This window comes from Stegostoma tigrinum, chromosome 2, assembly GCF_030684315.1.
Source record: "Stegostoma tigrinum isolate sSteTig4 chromosome 2, sSteTig4.hap1, whole genome shotgun sequence".
NCBI lineage: Eukaryota > Metazoa > Chordata > Chondrichthyes > Orectolobiformes > Stegostomatidae > Stegostoma > Stegostoma tigrinum.
Window position 1 is genome coordinate 84,455,535 of NC_081355.1, and position 17,211 is coordinate 84,472,745.

General features: G+C 41.3%; 1 protein-coding gene across 8 annotated transcripts in view; it reads left to right on the forward strand.

Moving 5' to 3' along the window:
- Positions 1-17,211, forward strand: part of sgce (sarcoglycan, epsilon) — a 62,175-nt gene that overhangs the window by 23,994 nt on the left and 20,970 nt on the right. For all 8 annotated transcript variants that reach the window (XM_048558452.2, XM_048558417.2, XM_048558436.2 and 5 more), the window contains 4 exons: positions 406-531; positions 2,403-2,560; positions 8,700-8,772; positions 13,990-14,188. In XM_048558452.2, the coding sequence (XP_048414409.1) occupies positions 406-531; positions 2,403-2,560; positions 8,700-8,772; positions 13,990-14,188 (556 nt within the window). The remainder of the gene's footprint in view (positions 1-405; positions 532-2,402; positions 2,561-8,699; positions 8,773-13,989; positions 14,189-17,211) is intronic.

A 17,211-nucleotide genomic window follows, 5' to 3' on the forward strand; every position in this document is an offset into this window, starting at 1 on the left:
AAGAAGACATGACCCATTAAATTACAAACAAAAATTCTCCACTTAAGGCCGCATCAGCAAAAATATAGATGTAAACTGGTGTCACTAAGACGTTTTATTGATGGGATAATGTTCAATGCTATTTTATTGAATTTAAGCCAGTACATATGAACTTAAAATTAATGTCTGTGTAACTAAAGTATTGTTTTCAATGTGTCATATTTATTGTTTCAGTTGAGATCCTTTTTAATGATCAAGATTTAACATCAAATTCAGATCAATATATGGAATTCTTCTACATTCTTTATATAATGAAGTTTGATATTTGGTCAGCACACCCTGCTGTAAATGAGTGCAAAACCATGTATGATTTTATAAGTTTATTCTTTGCTTTTGGTTTATTGTCCATCTCCCATTTCCCTTTAGTGTATTCCATTTTCTCAAGAGTGCATTCAGACCGGAATGTTTATCCATCTTCTGGTGTCCTTTTTGTCCATGTTTTGGAGAGAGAATATTTTAAAGGGGAATTTCCTCCATACTCCATGAAAGTCGGTAAGTGACACTGTTAATTGAACTCAATCTATGCTTTAAAGTTAATTTTAAAAAGATATAAAATTATGCACTTCATTGCTTTACAAAAGCCACCCCTATAAAATTTGATATGAATAATGGGATGTAAACTGTCTGTCTTGAGATTTCATAACCACTGTTGGCTGCAGAGATGGTAATTTTTTTTGGTTATAAATTTCCAAAATTCCACAGATTCTGAAAGGATCCCAGTGGTTTGGAAATGAACTGATAAAACATCTTTAATCAGGAAAAGAGGAAGACAACTGCAGGAAATTATTGGCCAGATAGCCTAACATCTGCCGTGTGGAAATTGCTAGAATCCATTAAGATGGATTTTTAGAAAATCATAATATAATCAGGCAGAGTTAACTTGGCTTTTGAAGGGTGTATCATTGTTACTGCTGATGGATGAAGTTCTGTAGAATACAATGATCTTAGATCGGAAGATGCAGAATCCATATGGGTGGCGGTTAAGAAATATCAATAAGTAGAACTCGCTGATAATAGTCTATAGACCCCTTAACACTAGCTGTTCAGGAGGACTGAGAATAAATCAGGAGATATTGAGGTCATGTAAAAAAGGCAGTGCATTAATCTTGGTGACTTTAGTCTTCACTGACATTGTAATACCTTTATTTAAAAAGGGAATGAGGTGCAAAAAACAGTTAACTATAGGCCAGTTGGCCTAATGCCTGTTATTGGGAAAATGTTAGAGCTGGGCTCAGGATTGGTTGAAATTTAGTGTGGTCAGTTCAGGACTTGAGCCTCATTGAGGAAAGAAATGAACAAAGATTGTGACACTTTTTGAATAGGAGGGAAGAAAGACGATAGACCACGCGTGCTTTAACATCCAGGGGTTTTCAAGCACCTGGTGCAGAGAACATTTGCAGAATGAGAACATGTTAAACTCAGTTGCTGATTTAGATTCCTAATATTAACTGAAACACTGTTAAAGTTATAGTTGATAAAAGACTGGGCTGCTTACTGTAGTACTAATCCATCCACATCAGAAAGGCCCCAAGTTAATCCAAAACTTTTGTGCTTTGTTTCTGGATGTCAGCTAGGGCAGATACTGAAACATTGAAGTTATTTTGGTCTCTATAGGCAGGGAAGAGAAGAAATCACAAGTGAGGAACAGATGAGAACTTTGAGCAAGGTCAAGATGGGTTTTGATGATGACGCCCCAATAGTTGAATAGCTTGTTGAAAATTGGTTGTTGTTCAAGTATGCCATTTCAGTGAGCATGAGTTGGCACTTGCAACATAACAAAAAGCGGCATTGTTTTTCACTTTCTTTAAATCATTCTCTTTTTAAATAAAAAGATGGTGTTTATGTGACTGATTTCTCCCCATCTTTCTAATACATTCACTCTTGTTTTTGGATAGTCCTGAGAGTTCCAGACATTTCATAAATACCTTATCATTATTATTCTTGATTGAACCTTAGCTGTTAAGGGTGCAACATTGTTTAACTGTGGAGGATTGTGTCTAATCTCAGAATATTTTGACCCAATGTACACAAGTGCATTTCAACAGACGTTACTAGCCTCCAACAAAGTTTTCCTTCCTCCTGGCACAAAAGTGACCTTGAAGTTTCCTTATACTGTCTTGGCCAAGATGCTTGAACTTGATAGGCTAATTCTAATGCTTTCCTAGTTTGTGCGACTGAACAACATGTAGAAACATCAAGGGAAAACAGTTACAGCGTGATTACTACACTAGTTGACGTAATGTAACAATTCTCTACACCATAACACCCAAATTCAATATGCGCTTAATTCAGAAAGAGTGTAGGATTAAAAGCAGAATTTCAGCAACTACAAATAGATTTGTCTTTGTCTTTCTTTGGTTTAGCTGATGCTCGAAATGATCCTATAACATTTAAGACAAATCTGAAAGGATATCCAGACAGACCTGGCTGGCTGCGATATATTCAAAGAACTCCATACAGTGACGGAGTGCTTTATGGGTCACCAACCATTGAGAACGCTGACAAAACGACAATCATTGAGGTACCGTAGTTATCTGTATTATTGTTATGTATGTATTACTGTGCTAGCTTTTAGGAGGTTGTAGACAAAGTATAGAAGTTCAGGCTATTTATGAACATTTATTCTCACTGAGAAAATGGGCGCGTTCTACTTTGTAATTCAATGCAATCTAGTAACCTAGAAACATTTAGGAACTATTTGAAAATCCGCAGTTACAATAACACTATGTTCATGTTCAAGTTTACGGTAAAGTTAAAATTACATTGAAATATTTTCTGTGACTAGGAATTTATTCCCTCCTATTCCGTAACTTCCCATGTAAATGGGATTTCCATTTCTCTTCCAACAAAGTTTGGCAGCAGGAGCAATCCCAAGGAAATTCAAGCCCCATGAAAAATATTTAGAATGGAAAATGGGGATAAAATGTTCCATTTGCATAGCACGTTGTTGCGTCTCTCAATGCTGTTACTTACTTTGAAATGATGTGATTATTTTTATGGAAGTAAACGTGGCAACTATTTTTTACATGGGAAGATTGAAAAATTGCAACGCCAGGCTCATTTATTACTATTGGTCAATGGATAAACATTACAAAGACCACATTACTTACCTCTCCTGTTTAGTGCTGAGATCTTTACATCATTGCTTGTTGAGAGGGTAACATTGGCAACACTGTAGTGTACCATCAATGCTATTCTTTAATAGAAACAGAAATATAGAAAATAAGAGTAGGACATGTGGCCATCAACCCTGCTTCATCATTCTATGTAATCATGATATATCCATTGACTTTGCTTCCAAAAAGCCCCTGTTGTAGACAGTTCCACTGGCTCACCAACCTTTGAGTGAAGAAATGTTCTCAGCTTAATTTGAAATGGCCTGCCACATATCTTCAGATTCGGACCCCTTGGTCTTGACCACTGGCCAGAGGAAGCGTCATTCCTGTATTCCAGTCTGTCCACTCTGTCAAAATTTTATGTTTCATGAGATTTCCTCTCATTCTTCTCCACTCCAGTGAATACAGGCCTCCTCAACCCAGTGTCTCCTCATACGTCAAAACTGCTGTCTCAGGAATTAATCTGGTGAATGTTCATTCTACTGCTTCTATAGAAAGTATATCGTGGGCAAGGAAACAAGACTGCACACAGTGCTCCGGTTATGGTCTAATCAAGGCCTTGTTACAGATTGAGCAAAGCTTCAGATTCAAACGCTCTTGCAATGAATGTTAACATCCTATTTGCTACCTTAACTGCCTGCTGCATCTGCATGCTAGCTTTGTAAGTGTACCAATGTACAAAGACACCCAGGTCCCTTTGCATATCAACCTTTCCAAATATAATCACAAGTTAAATAATGCTGATCCATTTCAGTAGGAAGAACAGAATGGCAAAGGTCACATTCATCCATGTTTTCCTGCATCTACCATGTATTTGACCATTCACTCAACTTGCCTAAATTGCTGCGAAGCCTCTTTATATTTTCTTCACCAGTCGGCCTCCCATCAATTTTTGTGTCCTCAGAAAATTTGGGAATATTACAATTAATTCCCTCTTCCAAATAGTAAATTGTTTGGGCCCAAATGCTGATCCCTGAGGTATGCCACTTGTCACTATTTTCTAAAACAGCCCACTTATTCTTACAAATTATTAATTAACTTTTTGCAGAAAACCAACTCTAAGAAAGCCTGTTGGTTGGTTCCTTAATGTACTAGTCTAAAAATCCATCTTGTGCATGTTTAAGGAAATCATTTATCACCAGTATAATTGCTAATGTGGCTTCTGAGTCTGTATGCAGATTCAATATGGTTTTGCGAAAGGGAAATCATGTTCAAACTAAGTTATTGAAGTTACTTTGTGAAGAAACATGGGCTGTACATAATGGGGTAGATTATCGCTGGATGGACTGTTATTGCATTTCCTGAAGTGCTATGTCTAAGGTCATTGCTGTAAATGAAGGCTGATGGTGTAACATATTGACATTGGTAGAAGATTGACTAGCCAACAGGAAACATTAGTCCTAAATGGGTCACTTTCTGTTTGGCAAGATGTAGTAGGTGTTGTGTCACCTTTATCAGCCTTGAGGTCTCAATTATTTAATTACACAAATAGCTTGGATGATGGGACTAACAGTAGGGTTGTTAACTTTGATGACAAGGTGATAAGTGGGAAAGTAAGTTTTGAAGAAGGTACGAAGGTAGATTAAGGCAGTGGGCAAAAATCTGGAAATGTGGATTAGAAAATAGGAAAATGTGGAATTGTCCATTTGAGCAGGAAGAATAGAAAAGAAACATGCTATTCACTTGGTGAAAAATTGCACAGCTTAGATGCAGAGGAATTTGAGTGTCCTAGTGCATGAATTTCAAAAGACAGCAAATTATTATGAAAGCTAACAGAATGTTCTTGTTTCGCCTCTGCCGCATCTACTCCCAGCTCCCAGGATGAGGCATTCCATTCCCGCATATCCCAGATATCCGTTTCTTCAAGGACCACAACTACCACCCCCCCCCCCCCCCCCCCCCCCCCCCGCCCCCGCAGTGGTTGAGAACGCCTTCGACCGAGTCTCCTGCATTTTCCGCAACACATTCCCCACGCCCCGCCCCCGCAATAACCGCCCGAAGAGAATCCCCCTCGTCCTCACGTACCACCCCACCAACCTCCGGATACAACGCATCATCTCTGACACTTCCGCCATCTACAATCCGACCCCACCACCCAAGCTATTTTTCCATCCCCACCCTTGTCTGCCTTCCGGAGAGACCACTCTGTCCGTGACTCCCTTGTCCGCTCCACACTCCCCTCCAACCCCGCCACACCTGGCACCTTCCCCTGCAACCACAAGAAGTGCTACACTTGCCCCCACACCACCTCCCTCACCCCCATCCCGTGCCCCAAGATGACCTTCCATATCAATCAGATGTTCACCTGCACGTCTGCCAATGTGGTATATTGCATCCACTGTACCCGTTGTGGCTCTCTCTACATTGGGGAAACCAAGCGGAGGCTTGGGGACCGCTTTGCAGAACACCTCCGCAGTTCGCAATAAACAACTGCACCTCCCAGTCACAAACCATTTTAACTACCCCTCCCATTCCTCAGACGACATGTCCATCATGGGCCTCCTGCAGTGCCACAATGATGCTACCCAAAGGTTGCAGGAACAGCAACACATATTCCGCTTGGGAACCCTGCAGCCCAATGGTATCAATGTGGACTTCACAAGCTTCAAAATCTCCCCTCCCACTACTGCATCCCAAAACCAGCCCAGCTCGTCCCTGCCTCCCTAACCTGTTCAACCTCTCACCTATCCCCTCCTCCCACCTCAAGCCGCACCTCCATTTCCTACCTACTAACGTCATCCCGCCCCCTTGACCTGCCCGTCCTCCACTGACTGACCTATCCCCTACCTACCTGCCCACCTATATGCTCCTCTCCACCTATCTTCTCCTCTATCCATCTTCGGTCCGCCTCCCCCTTCTTCCTATTTATTTCAGAACCCTCTCCCTATCCCCCTCTCTGATGAAGGGTCTAGGCCCGAAACGTCAGCTTTTGTGTTCCTAAGATGCTGCTTGCCCTGCTGTCTTCATCCAGCTTCACACTTTGTTATCTAGAATGTTCTTGTTTATTGCGAGAAGGATTGAATTCAAAATTATAGAGGTTCTGCTTGAATTACACAGGGCACTAGTAAGATCCCATCTGGATTAGTTTTTTTTAAAATTTATTCATAGAATATGGACATTGCTGGCTCAGCATTTATTGCCCATCTGTAATTACCCACAAGGCAATTAAGAGTCTGTAGGTCTGGAGTCACATGTAGGCCAGACCAGGCAGTGAAGGACAACAGTGGAAAAAGATTTGGAATCTGCTGTCAATTGGCAATATTTTCAGTCGTCATGAGACCCTTGAATTCCAGATTTTATTGGATTCAAATTCCGCCATCTGCCATGGCAGGATTCAAACTGTGATTCCCCAGAACATTACAGGAATATTACTACAGAATCCAGTAGTAAAACTACTGGGCCATCACCTCCCGTTATGTGTGTTTTTAGGTTTTTTTATTTAAAGAACTGCGTATGTACATTGGAAGAAGTTCAGAGATGGTTTACGAGATGAATGCTTGGAATGGGTGCGATGCCTTATGAGGAAAGACCGGACAAGCTAGGCATGTATCTGCTACAGTTTAGAAGAGTAAGTGGTGACTTGATTGAACCATAAGATCTTGAAGCATCTTAATGGTATAGATGTGGAAAGAATATTTCTTGTTGTGGGAGAGTCTCGAACTAGGGGTCACAGTTTAAGAATAATGGGGCTGTTCTTTGACACACAGATGAAGAGAATTCTTTTTGTTCTCAGAAGGTTGTGAATATTTGGAATTCTTTTGAGAAGGCAGTGTCTCAGGATATATTTTAAGGTGGAGGTAGATTCTTAATAAGCAAGAAAGTTACAGACTAGTGAGGATTGGTGAGACTGTGCAGTAATCAGGTCAGCCATGTTCTTAATGAATTGTGGAGCAGTTTTTAGTTCATATGCATATTCATATGATCTATTAGTATAAAATAACAATTCCATCACGAAAATCACCTCCCTCTTGTTGCGAAAGACACATCTATAACTTAATTGCAAAAATATCAGTTTATCAGTAAAATGTATTGGGGACAGAATTACAACCACAAAAAAAGCAAAATATCAAGCTTTCAGTTGAATTAGAATATACCAGCCTGAGACAGACTGATTTTTAATCAGTTATGGAATTGAGGATGATGGGGACTAAGGAGGAAAGTGGAATAGAGGACGGTCAGATGTCACTGAAAGGTAGACCAGACTCAGTGGGTTGAATGGCCTATTTCTGCACCTGTGTCTTATGGTTTTATTGTCTTAGGAAAGCACTTCAGAATGTACCTTTGTTTTTTAATTCGTTGGCTAGGCCATCATTTATTGGCCTAATTTTCCCAGAGGGCAGTTAAGTCAGCCACATTGTTTTGGGTTTGGAGTCACAGGTAAGAAAGACAGTTTCCTTCCCTAAAGGGCATTGGCGATTGGTTTTTTTGTACAAGTGACCTTTCAGGACCACCATTAGACTCTTAATTCCAGAATTTTATTGCATTTATCCGTCACAGCAGTATTCACATCAGGTCCTCAGAACAATACCTGGGTCTTTGGATTAGTAGATGAATGATAATACCACTAGACCACCACCTTTCCTAGTTTCTTACAGTAACTGACATTAAACATAGCCACCAAGATACTTGAAATAAATAATAAATTTGCCGGTAGTGGAATTAGGAGGGGTAGGAGATGTCATGGTGTAGCAACATTCCCACCACTGGGCTAGAAACTCTGGGTTTAAGACCCAAACTGGGACTTGATCATCTAAAGCACACTTGAAGCATAGTCCACAAGTTGATTGTCAGGCTGTAAATCTTTCCAATATACCTGACCGCAGGCTGTAAGAACAGGTGACTTTCCTGGCCAGCTCTCATGCAGAAGGCAAGCGCAAACTATAAGTGTGGACCACTGCATAATGAAAACAAGAGAAACGTCAAGACAAATTTACTGCATGGTATTCGAATGCAAATTCTCCCAATTCCTATCTTTGTTTTGATTACAAAAGGAATTGTACTTTTAGCTGTCCATTGTATTTTAATTTTGATTACATTTTGAAGTGTAAGTAACAGTTTTAGGTATAGCTGTTTGACTGCTCTGAATGCATTGATCTAACGCATTAATTTCCATTCACAGTGCACGTTCAAATACAAGCTGCATGGTAATAGTATAGAAATTTAAATACTGCCATAGGCAGTTTTTAACTGGAATATCTTGAATCATAGAATTTGTTCGTTGTGGAAGCAGATCATTTGGCCCATCGAGTCCACAGCAACCCTTCAAAGAGAATCCCATCCAATCCCCCCACCTCCTTACTGTATCCTCTCCCTGTAATCCTGCATTTCCCATGGCCAATCCACTTGGCCTGCACATCTTTGGACTGTGGGCAGAAACTGGTGCGCCTGGAGGAACCCCCTGCAGACCCAGGGAGAATGCGCAAACTCAGCACAAACAGTTGCCTGAGGCTGGAATCGAATCTGGGTCCTTGGCACTGTGAGGCAGCAGTGCTAATAGATTTTTTTCATGTTTGATGATTTGCTGTTTCTTTTCTTCTTTTACAGATCACTGCCTATAACAGACGAACGTACGAAACAGCAAGGCATACTTTGGTTGTCAACATAATGGCTTCAGATGGTATGGAGATTCTTCTTGATGCATTTAGTTTTTTTTACATAGAAAGGGTAACGTTTTTGCAATACACAATAAAACATGGTGTAAATATGCAGCTTGCCTCTGCAGAGGAGAAAAGGCTGTGCTACAGTTCTGGATGTAGAGCTTCCTTGTGCTGTGTTTCCATTTCATAAACTCTGCAACTGTAGCAATCAACTTTGGGAGTGACTGTTTGGAAAGCTATTGTTTCCGGCTAAAATCAATGTGGAATTGTTGCAAATTTTTAAAATTGTGTTAGTAATTCCTTGGAAGTTAACAGAAGACATTCATGTACCTGAAGTATAATAAATATGGGATATATCATCCATGAGGCAGCTTACAGGTGGGAGCTGCTTTTCAGACAGGCTAGATTGGGTAAGAGTGGCAGATTTCCTTATCTAAAAGGAATTAGTGAAGCACATGGGTTTTAATTGCAGTTGGTTAGTTATCGTCACCATTACTTATGGATAGCTTTATATTCCAGATTTGTTAATTAAACTCCAATTCCAGCAGCTCCCATGGTGAATTTTGAAGCCTTGTTGCCAGAGCATTGGTCTGAGTGTTTGGATTAATAGATCAGTGACATTACTACTACACTGATGTCTCCCTGAATAGATAGATAGCATTTGAGTAAGAATTAGTATGGGATGAGTTGGGGACGGAGTAAGAGGAAATCTGTTCAGACCTTCAGGTTTAGTGTAACTATGTAAATACAGAGTTGTAAGTCAGCTTCAGGCACAAAATGACATGGGCGTATGATGTTGTGGTGATAATGGAGACAAAGAGGAAGGACTTGGTGCGAAATATCCATGGATACAATGTGCAAAGTAAGGGCCAAAACATGTGGGATTAATATGCGAAACTAAATTAAAAGTTACTCCTCTTCTAACAGCAAGTCAACACAGTCAACTTTCTTCATAATGATGTGGAATTGCTGATAAAGATTACATGTGCCAAAAATCCACAAGCTTATGGAGATTCTTGTGCTGATGCCTAGCACTCCTGTGCTGTGCCATTGCAGAGAAGTAAAATCACAGTCTGATTAAGGATCTTGTGCTTCGAATCTACGACTTTGCTGGACGCAGTACTTTGACCAAATAGATTACCTAGCCTTTGAGATTAAACACAACAAAAAATTCTTTAGAATTCAATGGGAAAGCCATCTCTCCGAATATTTGTTAATAATTAGAGGCGGTCTATAATTAATGGAATAACCATCCATGCCACTTCTTAACTAAACAACACCAAAAAAAAATGATAAATGTTGCAACATAATCTAAATGTTTATGTTCATTAGGGGAGAGACATTGGTATCAGACAGCTTCAATTCAGACTTTCTGAACCTAATGCACACTTGCGCTTTAGGATTAAGGTACTATTACTTTGATATTTGATAGAAATCCTTGCTTTACTTTGAAGTGTTATAATTGTGTTAGGACCTCTACAATGCAACATGTATTGTTACCCACTAAAAAAGACCTTTGCCTCACCATGCACTTTGTCTTTAATGGTCAAATATATAAACAGATCAGTGGCACACCCAGGGGCCACTCATCGCAGAGGCAGTCATGCAAAGACTAGAACACAACGCTCTCCCCCGTATTCAAACCAAACTCTGGATCCAGTATATAGATGACACATTTGTCATTATTAAATGCAACAAACTAGAAGAGACCCACCACCTCATGAACAACGTATTCATGGGGATTAAATTCCCCTGGGGGGGGGGGGGGGGGGTGTGGAAGAAGAAAACAACAGTCAGCTTACATTTCTGAATGCCAGAGTTGAGAGATGCACCTGATCCCAATGGCTCCATGTGAGGATTTACGGTGGTTAAAAAGGCAAAAATTACTCAGGGAGATGAGGCTGGAAAGAACAGATAAGAGGTGAAACCAATAAGGTTATCCAGGAATGTTGACAGTTAGATTCTATTTGCCTAGAATTAAGAAACAATAGATGTATTTTTAAATTTTTGGGTGTATTCTGCAGACCACCAACTGGGGATAAGAACAGCTAAGCAAACTTATAGAAGAGGTGCAAAAGTAGTGGGTAGTGATAATGGGACTTTATTGCCATCCCAGTTTATAGTGGAGTAATTAATGTTGAGGGCACAGAGGAGGAAGAGATTCTGAAGTGTGCTTGGGGTAATTTCTTAGAGCAGTGTGTTTACCTCACAACGAGGAAAGAGGAAAGTTGGATCAGGTTCTGGGAAATGAAATGTCAGTTGGCAAAACTGCTCAAAACAAATTGCTCCATCAAAGAGACTATGAGTCAGATTCACTACATATTTGATACAGAAGAGGCGATGGTCTAGTGGTAGTATCCCTGGACTGTTAATCCAGAGACCAGGATAACATTCTGGGGACCTGGGTTCAACAGATGGTAGAATTTGAATTCAAGAAAGAAATCTGGAATTAAGAATTTAGTGACGACTATGAGTCAGTTGCTGATTGCTGGAAATACCCATCTGGTTCACTAATGTTTCCTTCCTTTAGGGAAGGAAACTGTCATCCTTCTGGTCTGGCCTCATGTAACACCAGACCCACAGCAACGTGGTTGACAATGACCTGCCCCCTCGGCAATTCGGGATGGACAATAAATGCTGCCTAGCCAGTGATGTCCTCATCCCATTATGAATAAAGGTAAAAAGATGTTTAGAGGACAATGGTCATAGGTTTCAGATGAACTATACAATAATACAAAGAGCAAACCAGAGTAAAAATATTCTCACAAATCTCCCAAGTTTGACTTCTGCTCCCTACTAAATTAGTTGCTCTCTCACCATCTACTGGCCATGATGTGGTGTTGGTTTGGGGTGAACAAGGTCAGCAGTCACATGTCACCAGGTTATAGTCCAACAGGTTTATTTGAAATCACAAGCTTTTGGAGCGTTGCTCCTTTGTCAGGTGGAATGATGAACTTCACCTGACAAGGGGGCAAACGTTCTGAAAGCTTGATTTCAGATAAACCTGTTGGACTGTAACCTGGTGCTGCCTGACTTCTGACTTCATCTTCAGGCAACTCTCTTAATTCCTATTGGATATTTGGTTTCTGGATCCACACAAATCTGTTGTAGAAAATTTCGCATTCATTCATACCTTCTGTGTAAATACATTTTTCAGATCTCTTAATTTTTATAATCTTGAATATGTGCCCTTTTTAATTAATATTTAACCAATCATAGCCCTTGTTATTCTGAAGACTTCTGAGATAATCCTTGACTTTCTGTCTTTTGAAAAGAATCACAGTTTCATGGAAAATGGGAACTGCAGATGCTGGAGAATCCAAGATAACAAAGTGTGGAGCTGGATGAACACAGCAGGCCAAGCAGCATCTCAGAAGCACAAAAGCTGACGTTTCGGTGATGAAGGGTCTAGGCCCGAAACGTCAGCTTTTGTGCTCCTGAGATGCAGCTTGGCCTGCTGTGTTCATCCAGCTTCACACTTTGTTATCACAGTTTCATGGATGTCCCTTCAAAACCCAAGCATCTTACATATAGTTATATCCTACAGCCAGCTATCTGCTCCTCGTGTGAACCTGACGAAATGTGTGGCAATAAGTTTACCATGACTTGATTTGGGGGATCGAGTTGTTTAACTGGCCCAGTTATATTCAGACTTGCCTTTTTACGAAATAGAAAGAAGAAGACAGTTGCATTGCAGACATTAGAAGACTAACTTTTCCATTTTTTTTTCTCATTTCCCTGGCTGTGGTTCCTGTCTGTTTGTTGCCAATGTGGTCATCCCACACTTCTGCGTGAATGCCATGAGATTAGAGATCCGATATCTAAGTCTCCATTCCGTGCCCTGCAGTCTGCACCTGGGGAATTAGTGTTTCCCAAATACAAACCATAAGAGAATGAGCCTCCAGGTAACTGTGCACATAGCTGTATTAATGCAATTACAGCACACAGACCTCTGCACACCACTTGCCAAATGTTTCTGTGGTACTTAAATTGAGATAAGAACACAGAAAAATTACAGCACAGGAACAGACCCTGCGGCCCTCCAAGCCTGCGCCGATCCAGATCCTCTATCTAAACCTGTCACCTACTTTCCAAGGATCTGTATTCCTCTGCTCCCTGCCCATTCATGCATCTGTCCAGATACATCTTAAATAATGCTATCGTGCCCACCTCTGCTGGCAACACGTTCAGCCATCCACCACCCTGTGTGTAAGGAACTTTCCATGCATATCTCCCTTAAACGTTTCCCCTCTCACCTTGAAATTGTGACCCCCCAGTAATTAAGTCCCCCACACTGGGAGGAAGAAGCTTCTTGCTATCCACCTTGTCTATACCTCTCATGATTTTGTAGACCTCAATCAGGCCCCCCCCCCCCCCCCCCCCCCAACTTCCATCTTTCTAATGTAAATAATCCTAACCTACTCAACCTCTCTTCATAGCCAGCGCCCTCCATACCAGGCAACATCCTGGTGAACCTCCCCTGCACCCTGTCCAAAACATCCACATTCTTTTGGTAATGCGGTGACCAGAACTGTATGCAGTACTCCAAATGTGGTTGAACCAAAGTCCTATACAACTGTAACATGACCTGCCAACTCTTGTACTCAGTACCCCATCCAATGAAGGAAAGCATGCCATAAGCCTTCTTGACCACTCTATCCACCTGCATTGCCACCTTCAGGGTACAGTGCACCTAAACACCCAGATCTTTCTGTGCATCAATTTTCCCCAGGGCTTTTCCATTTACTGTATAGTTCATTCTTGAATTGGATCTTCCAAAATACATCACCTCTCGTTTGCCTGGATTGAACTCCAGCTGCCATTTCTCCACCCAACTCTCCAGTCTATCTATATTCTGCTGCATTCTCCGACAGTCCCCTTCACTATCAGCTACTCCACCAATCTTAGTGTCATCTGCAAAGTTGCTAATCAGACCACCTATACCTTGCTCCAGATCATTTATGTATATCACAAACAACAGTGGTCCCAACACGGATCCCTGTGGAACACTACTGGTCACAGGTATTCATTTTGAAAAACTCCCTTCCACTACAACCCTGTGTCTCCTGTTGCCCAGCCAGTTCTCTAGCCATCTAGCTAGCACACCCTGGATCCCATGCGACTTCACTTTCTCCATCAGCCTACCATGGGGAACCTTACCAAATGCCTTACCGAAGTCCATGTATATGACTGATTTGAGAATACGTTGTTTTCACCATTTGCATTCTTGTTTAAAGATTACCCTTTGCCCTATCAAGCGGAGTTCTTTGTGAAAAACATGAATGTGGAAGAGATGTTGGCAAGTGAGGTTATTGGTGATTTCCTGGGAGCTGTGAAGAATGTTTGGCAACCTGACCGCCTCAATGCCATTAACATTACCTCAGCACTCGATCGGGGTGGGCGAGTGCCTCTGCCAATCAACAATATGAAGGAAGGGTAAGTTTAATTTCTTAGAAAAATAAAAAAAAACAAAGTTTTGGATTTGCATCAGACTATTTTGTTGTTTATGTAACTATACGAGGGCCTGGAGGTTAATTTCATTGTACATGCTTTACTTACTGCCATGTATAATATAGAATAAATGGCATAGGTGGATATATCCTTTTAGTTTGCAGCCTTTCCTCAAGGACTGGACCCTTTTTGAGCCCATTTTCAGTAGAGGACCGACAGCATATTTAGCTCTGTTTTTCCAGGCTCGGGATGAAGAAACCCTCTCTCTGAGGTCACTCTCCTAGACCATCTGCAATCTCATCCATTGAAAAGTAGCAACTTTTCGCAATTCATCTATCATCATAGGGTTGCAAAGTATAGCAACACTGGGAAAGGCCAATGAAAGACAGATTGGATCAATATGTTTCCCCCCGACACATTAGCTCCCAAACTTATTCGGTCCTAAGCTGCAGACACTGCATTTGTTTCCAAAGAATTGATTACTACATGAGCTTCAAATTGTCTTAACTTGTTTGAGTATGCCTTTTGTTGTGTTCTGTCTCCCAAACAGCGTCACTGGACTTTAAAAATTCCACTTGTTGTCTGACCAGATTCCACGCTCTCTTCCTCCTCCACTTTGCAGCCTCTCTCTCTTTCTCCCTGCCTTTCCAATCTCAGAAACAGCCTGTGAGTGAGCAGCTCCCGATGATGATGACATGTTTCTGATTGGTTGCCCCCAAGATTTAATATCGGGGGGATTTTTGTGGGCATTCGGGGGTGAATTCAGTGACAGCCTCTGTGTGTTCCAAATACTGGAAGAAAGGCACTAAGGCAAAGCATAACAATGATTATTCAAACTTTGCATTCAATTTGGCATGATTTGATGTATAAATTTGGTTTGATTGTTTATTTTGGTTTGACTTTTATTTTGATGCTGTGGTGAAGTGATAGTTGATGGAAGGCAGATAAGGTATGGAACAAATGTGACGGCTGCCATGGCATTTGGATGATTGCCAGCAATATCTTGGGCAGTGAGGGACTGCCACCTTCCTTCCGGTTCCCTGCTCTCCCAGTTGTTCTCCTCCACCTTTTACTCCTTGTGCTCCTGCTTATGGTATAGATGGTGACAAGGGCAGAGCCGATCTGCAGAGCTACATGTTGCGGTATCAAAAACCTGCTGCAACAAGGTAAAAACTAAAATCCTAATCACCCCACTTGCTTGATATGAGTTGCTTCTCTGGCAAACAGTAAAAAGGTAGTGAGGTCTCATTGAGTTGAGAACCCTAATGACCTCCATTATGGAACACTTGAAGTGAAACTGAGAGACGCTGAAAATGCTAAGAATAAATCAGAAACAGGAACTTGGGGCAGATTAATTTTAACACTTTCCTACTTGGTGCTACTGAATGACACGCAGATGGCTGCAGATTTCAGTGCAACCCTTAAATGAAACACAGGGTGCTTGCATATTTTTCCTTGCTGAGGTTGCTAATGTTGTTATGGTACTTTAACCTGGATTGGCAGGAAATGAGGTCCTGACAAAGTAGTTCAGAGGAGAGAGAATGCAAGATGGAGTTGGAAGTTAAAATGAGAGAGTGAATGAGTGAGTCTGGAATGCAGAGGCTAGATAAGATAGAAAATAAAATGTGAGGCTGGATGAACACAGCAGGCCCAGCAGCATCTCAGGAGCACAAAAGCTGACCTTTCGGGCCTAGACCCTTGATCAGAGAGGCTCTCTGATGAAGAGTCTAGGCCCGAAACGTCAGCTTTTGTGCTCCTGAGATGCTGTTGGGCCTGCTGTGTTCATCCAGCCTCACATTTTATTATCTTGGATTCTCCAGCATCTGCAGTTCCCATTATCGCTAGATAAGATAGAGATGGCTTTAGCAAGGCTAGATGGAATGTATTTAAATACAAGGGGCCTAAGGAATAAGTTGGATGAGTTGAAGGCACAGATAATTACATGGGAGTATAATCTCACAGCTATGACGAAGACTTGACTGAAAGGTCGGCAGGATTGACAACTGCAAGTCCCTGGTTATTGGATATTCAGATGACAAGAGAGGGGATGTGGTGGTGGGGATTGGTGTTGGCGATATTGATCAAGGAATCAATTGTAGCAGTGAGGAGTGATGAAATCTTAGGACAGGCATCAAATTAGGCCTTGAGGGGAGAAGTGACAAACATGTTGTTGAGCGTGTACCATAGGCCCCCAAATAGTCAGGAAGCAAGGATAACAAATACGTAATCCAATTTCAGAGAAATGTTAAGACTGATAAAGTAATAACAGTAAGCATTTTTAACTTCCCAATTATTAACTCTTAGTTTTGGTGCACAAGTGGGGTGGAAAAAGAATTCTTAAATTTCATCCTGAAGAACTTTGAGCAGGGAGGGGAACCTAATATTTGGAAATTTTCCCAGGCAGGTGGAAGGTGTATCAGTAGGGGAGCATTTTATGGCCACTGCCTCGAAATAGAGAAAGGCTAGATAGGCTGGGGTTATTTTCCCCAGAGCATCGGGGCCTGAGAGGTGACCTTATAGAAGTTTGTAAAATCATGAGGGGCATGGATAGGGTGAATAGCCAAGATCTTTTCCCTGGGGTGGAGAGTCCAGAACAAGAGGGCATACGTTTAAGGTAAGAGGGAAAAGATTTGAAAGGGACCTAAGGGGCACTTTTTTCACTCAGAGATGCATGTGTGGAATGAGCTGCCAGAGGAAGTAGTGGAGGCTGGTACAATTACAACATTTAAAAGGCACCTGGATGGGTACATGAACAGGAAGGATTTAGAGGGATAAGGGCCAAATGCTGGCAAGTGAGACTAGATTAATTTAGAATATCTGGTCAGCATGGATGAGTTGGACCGAAGGGTCTGTTTCTATGCAGTACAGCTCTATGCAACAATAATGATGGCTGCGAGTAAAAGCTTCAACTGTGGAGAGGCCAATTTTATTCAGATAAGATATGATTTGATCCTTGTGAACAGGGAGCTGCTACTTGTGGATAAACTAGTGAATCAGAGTAGTGGGAG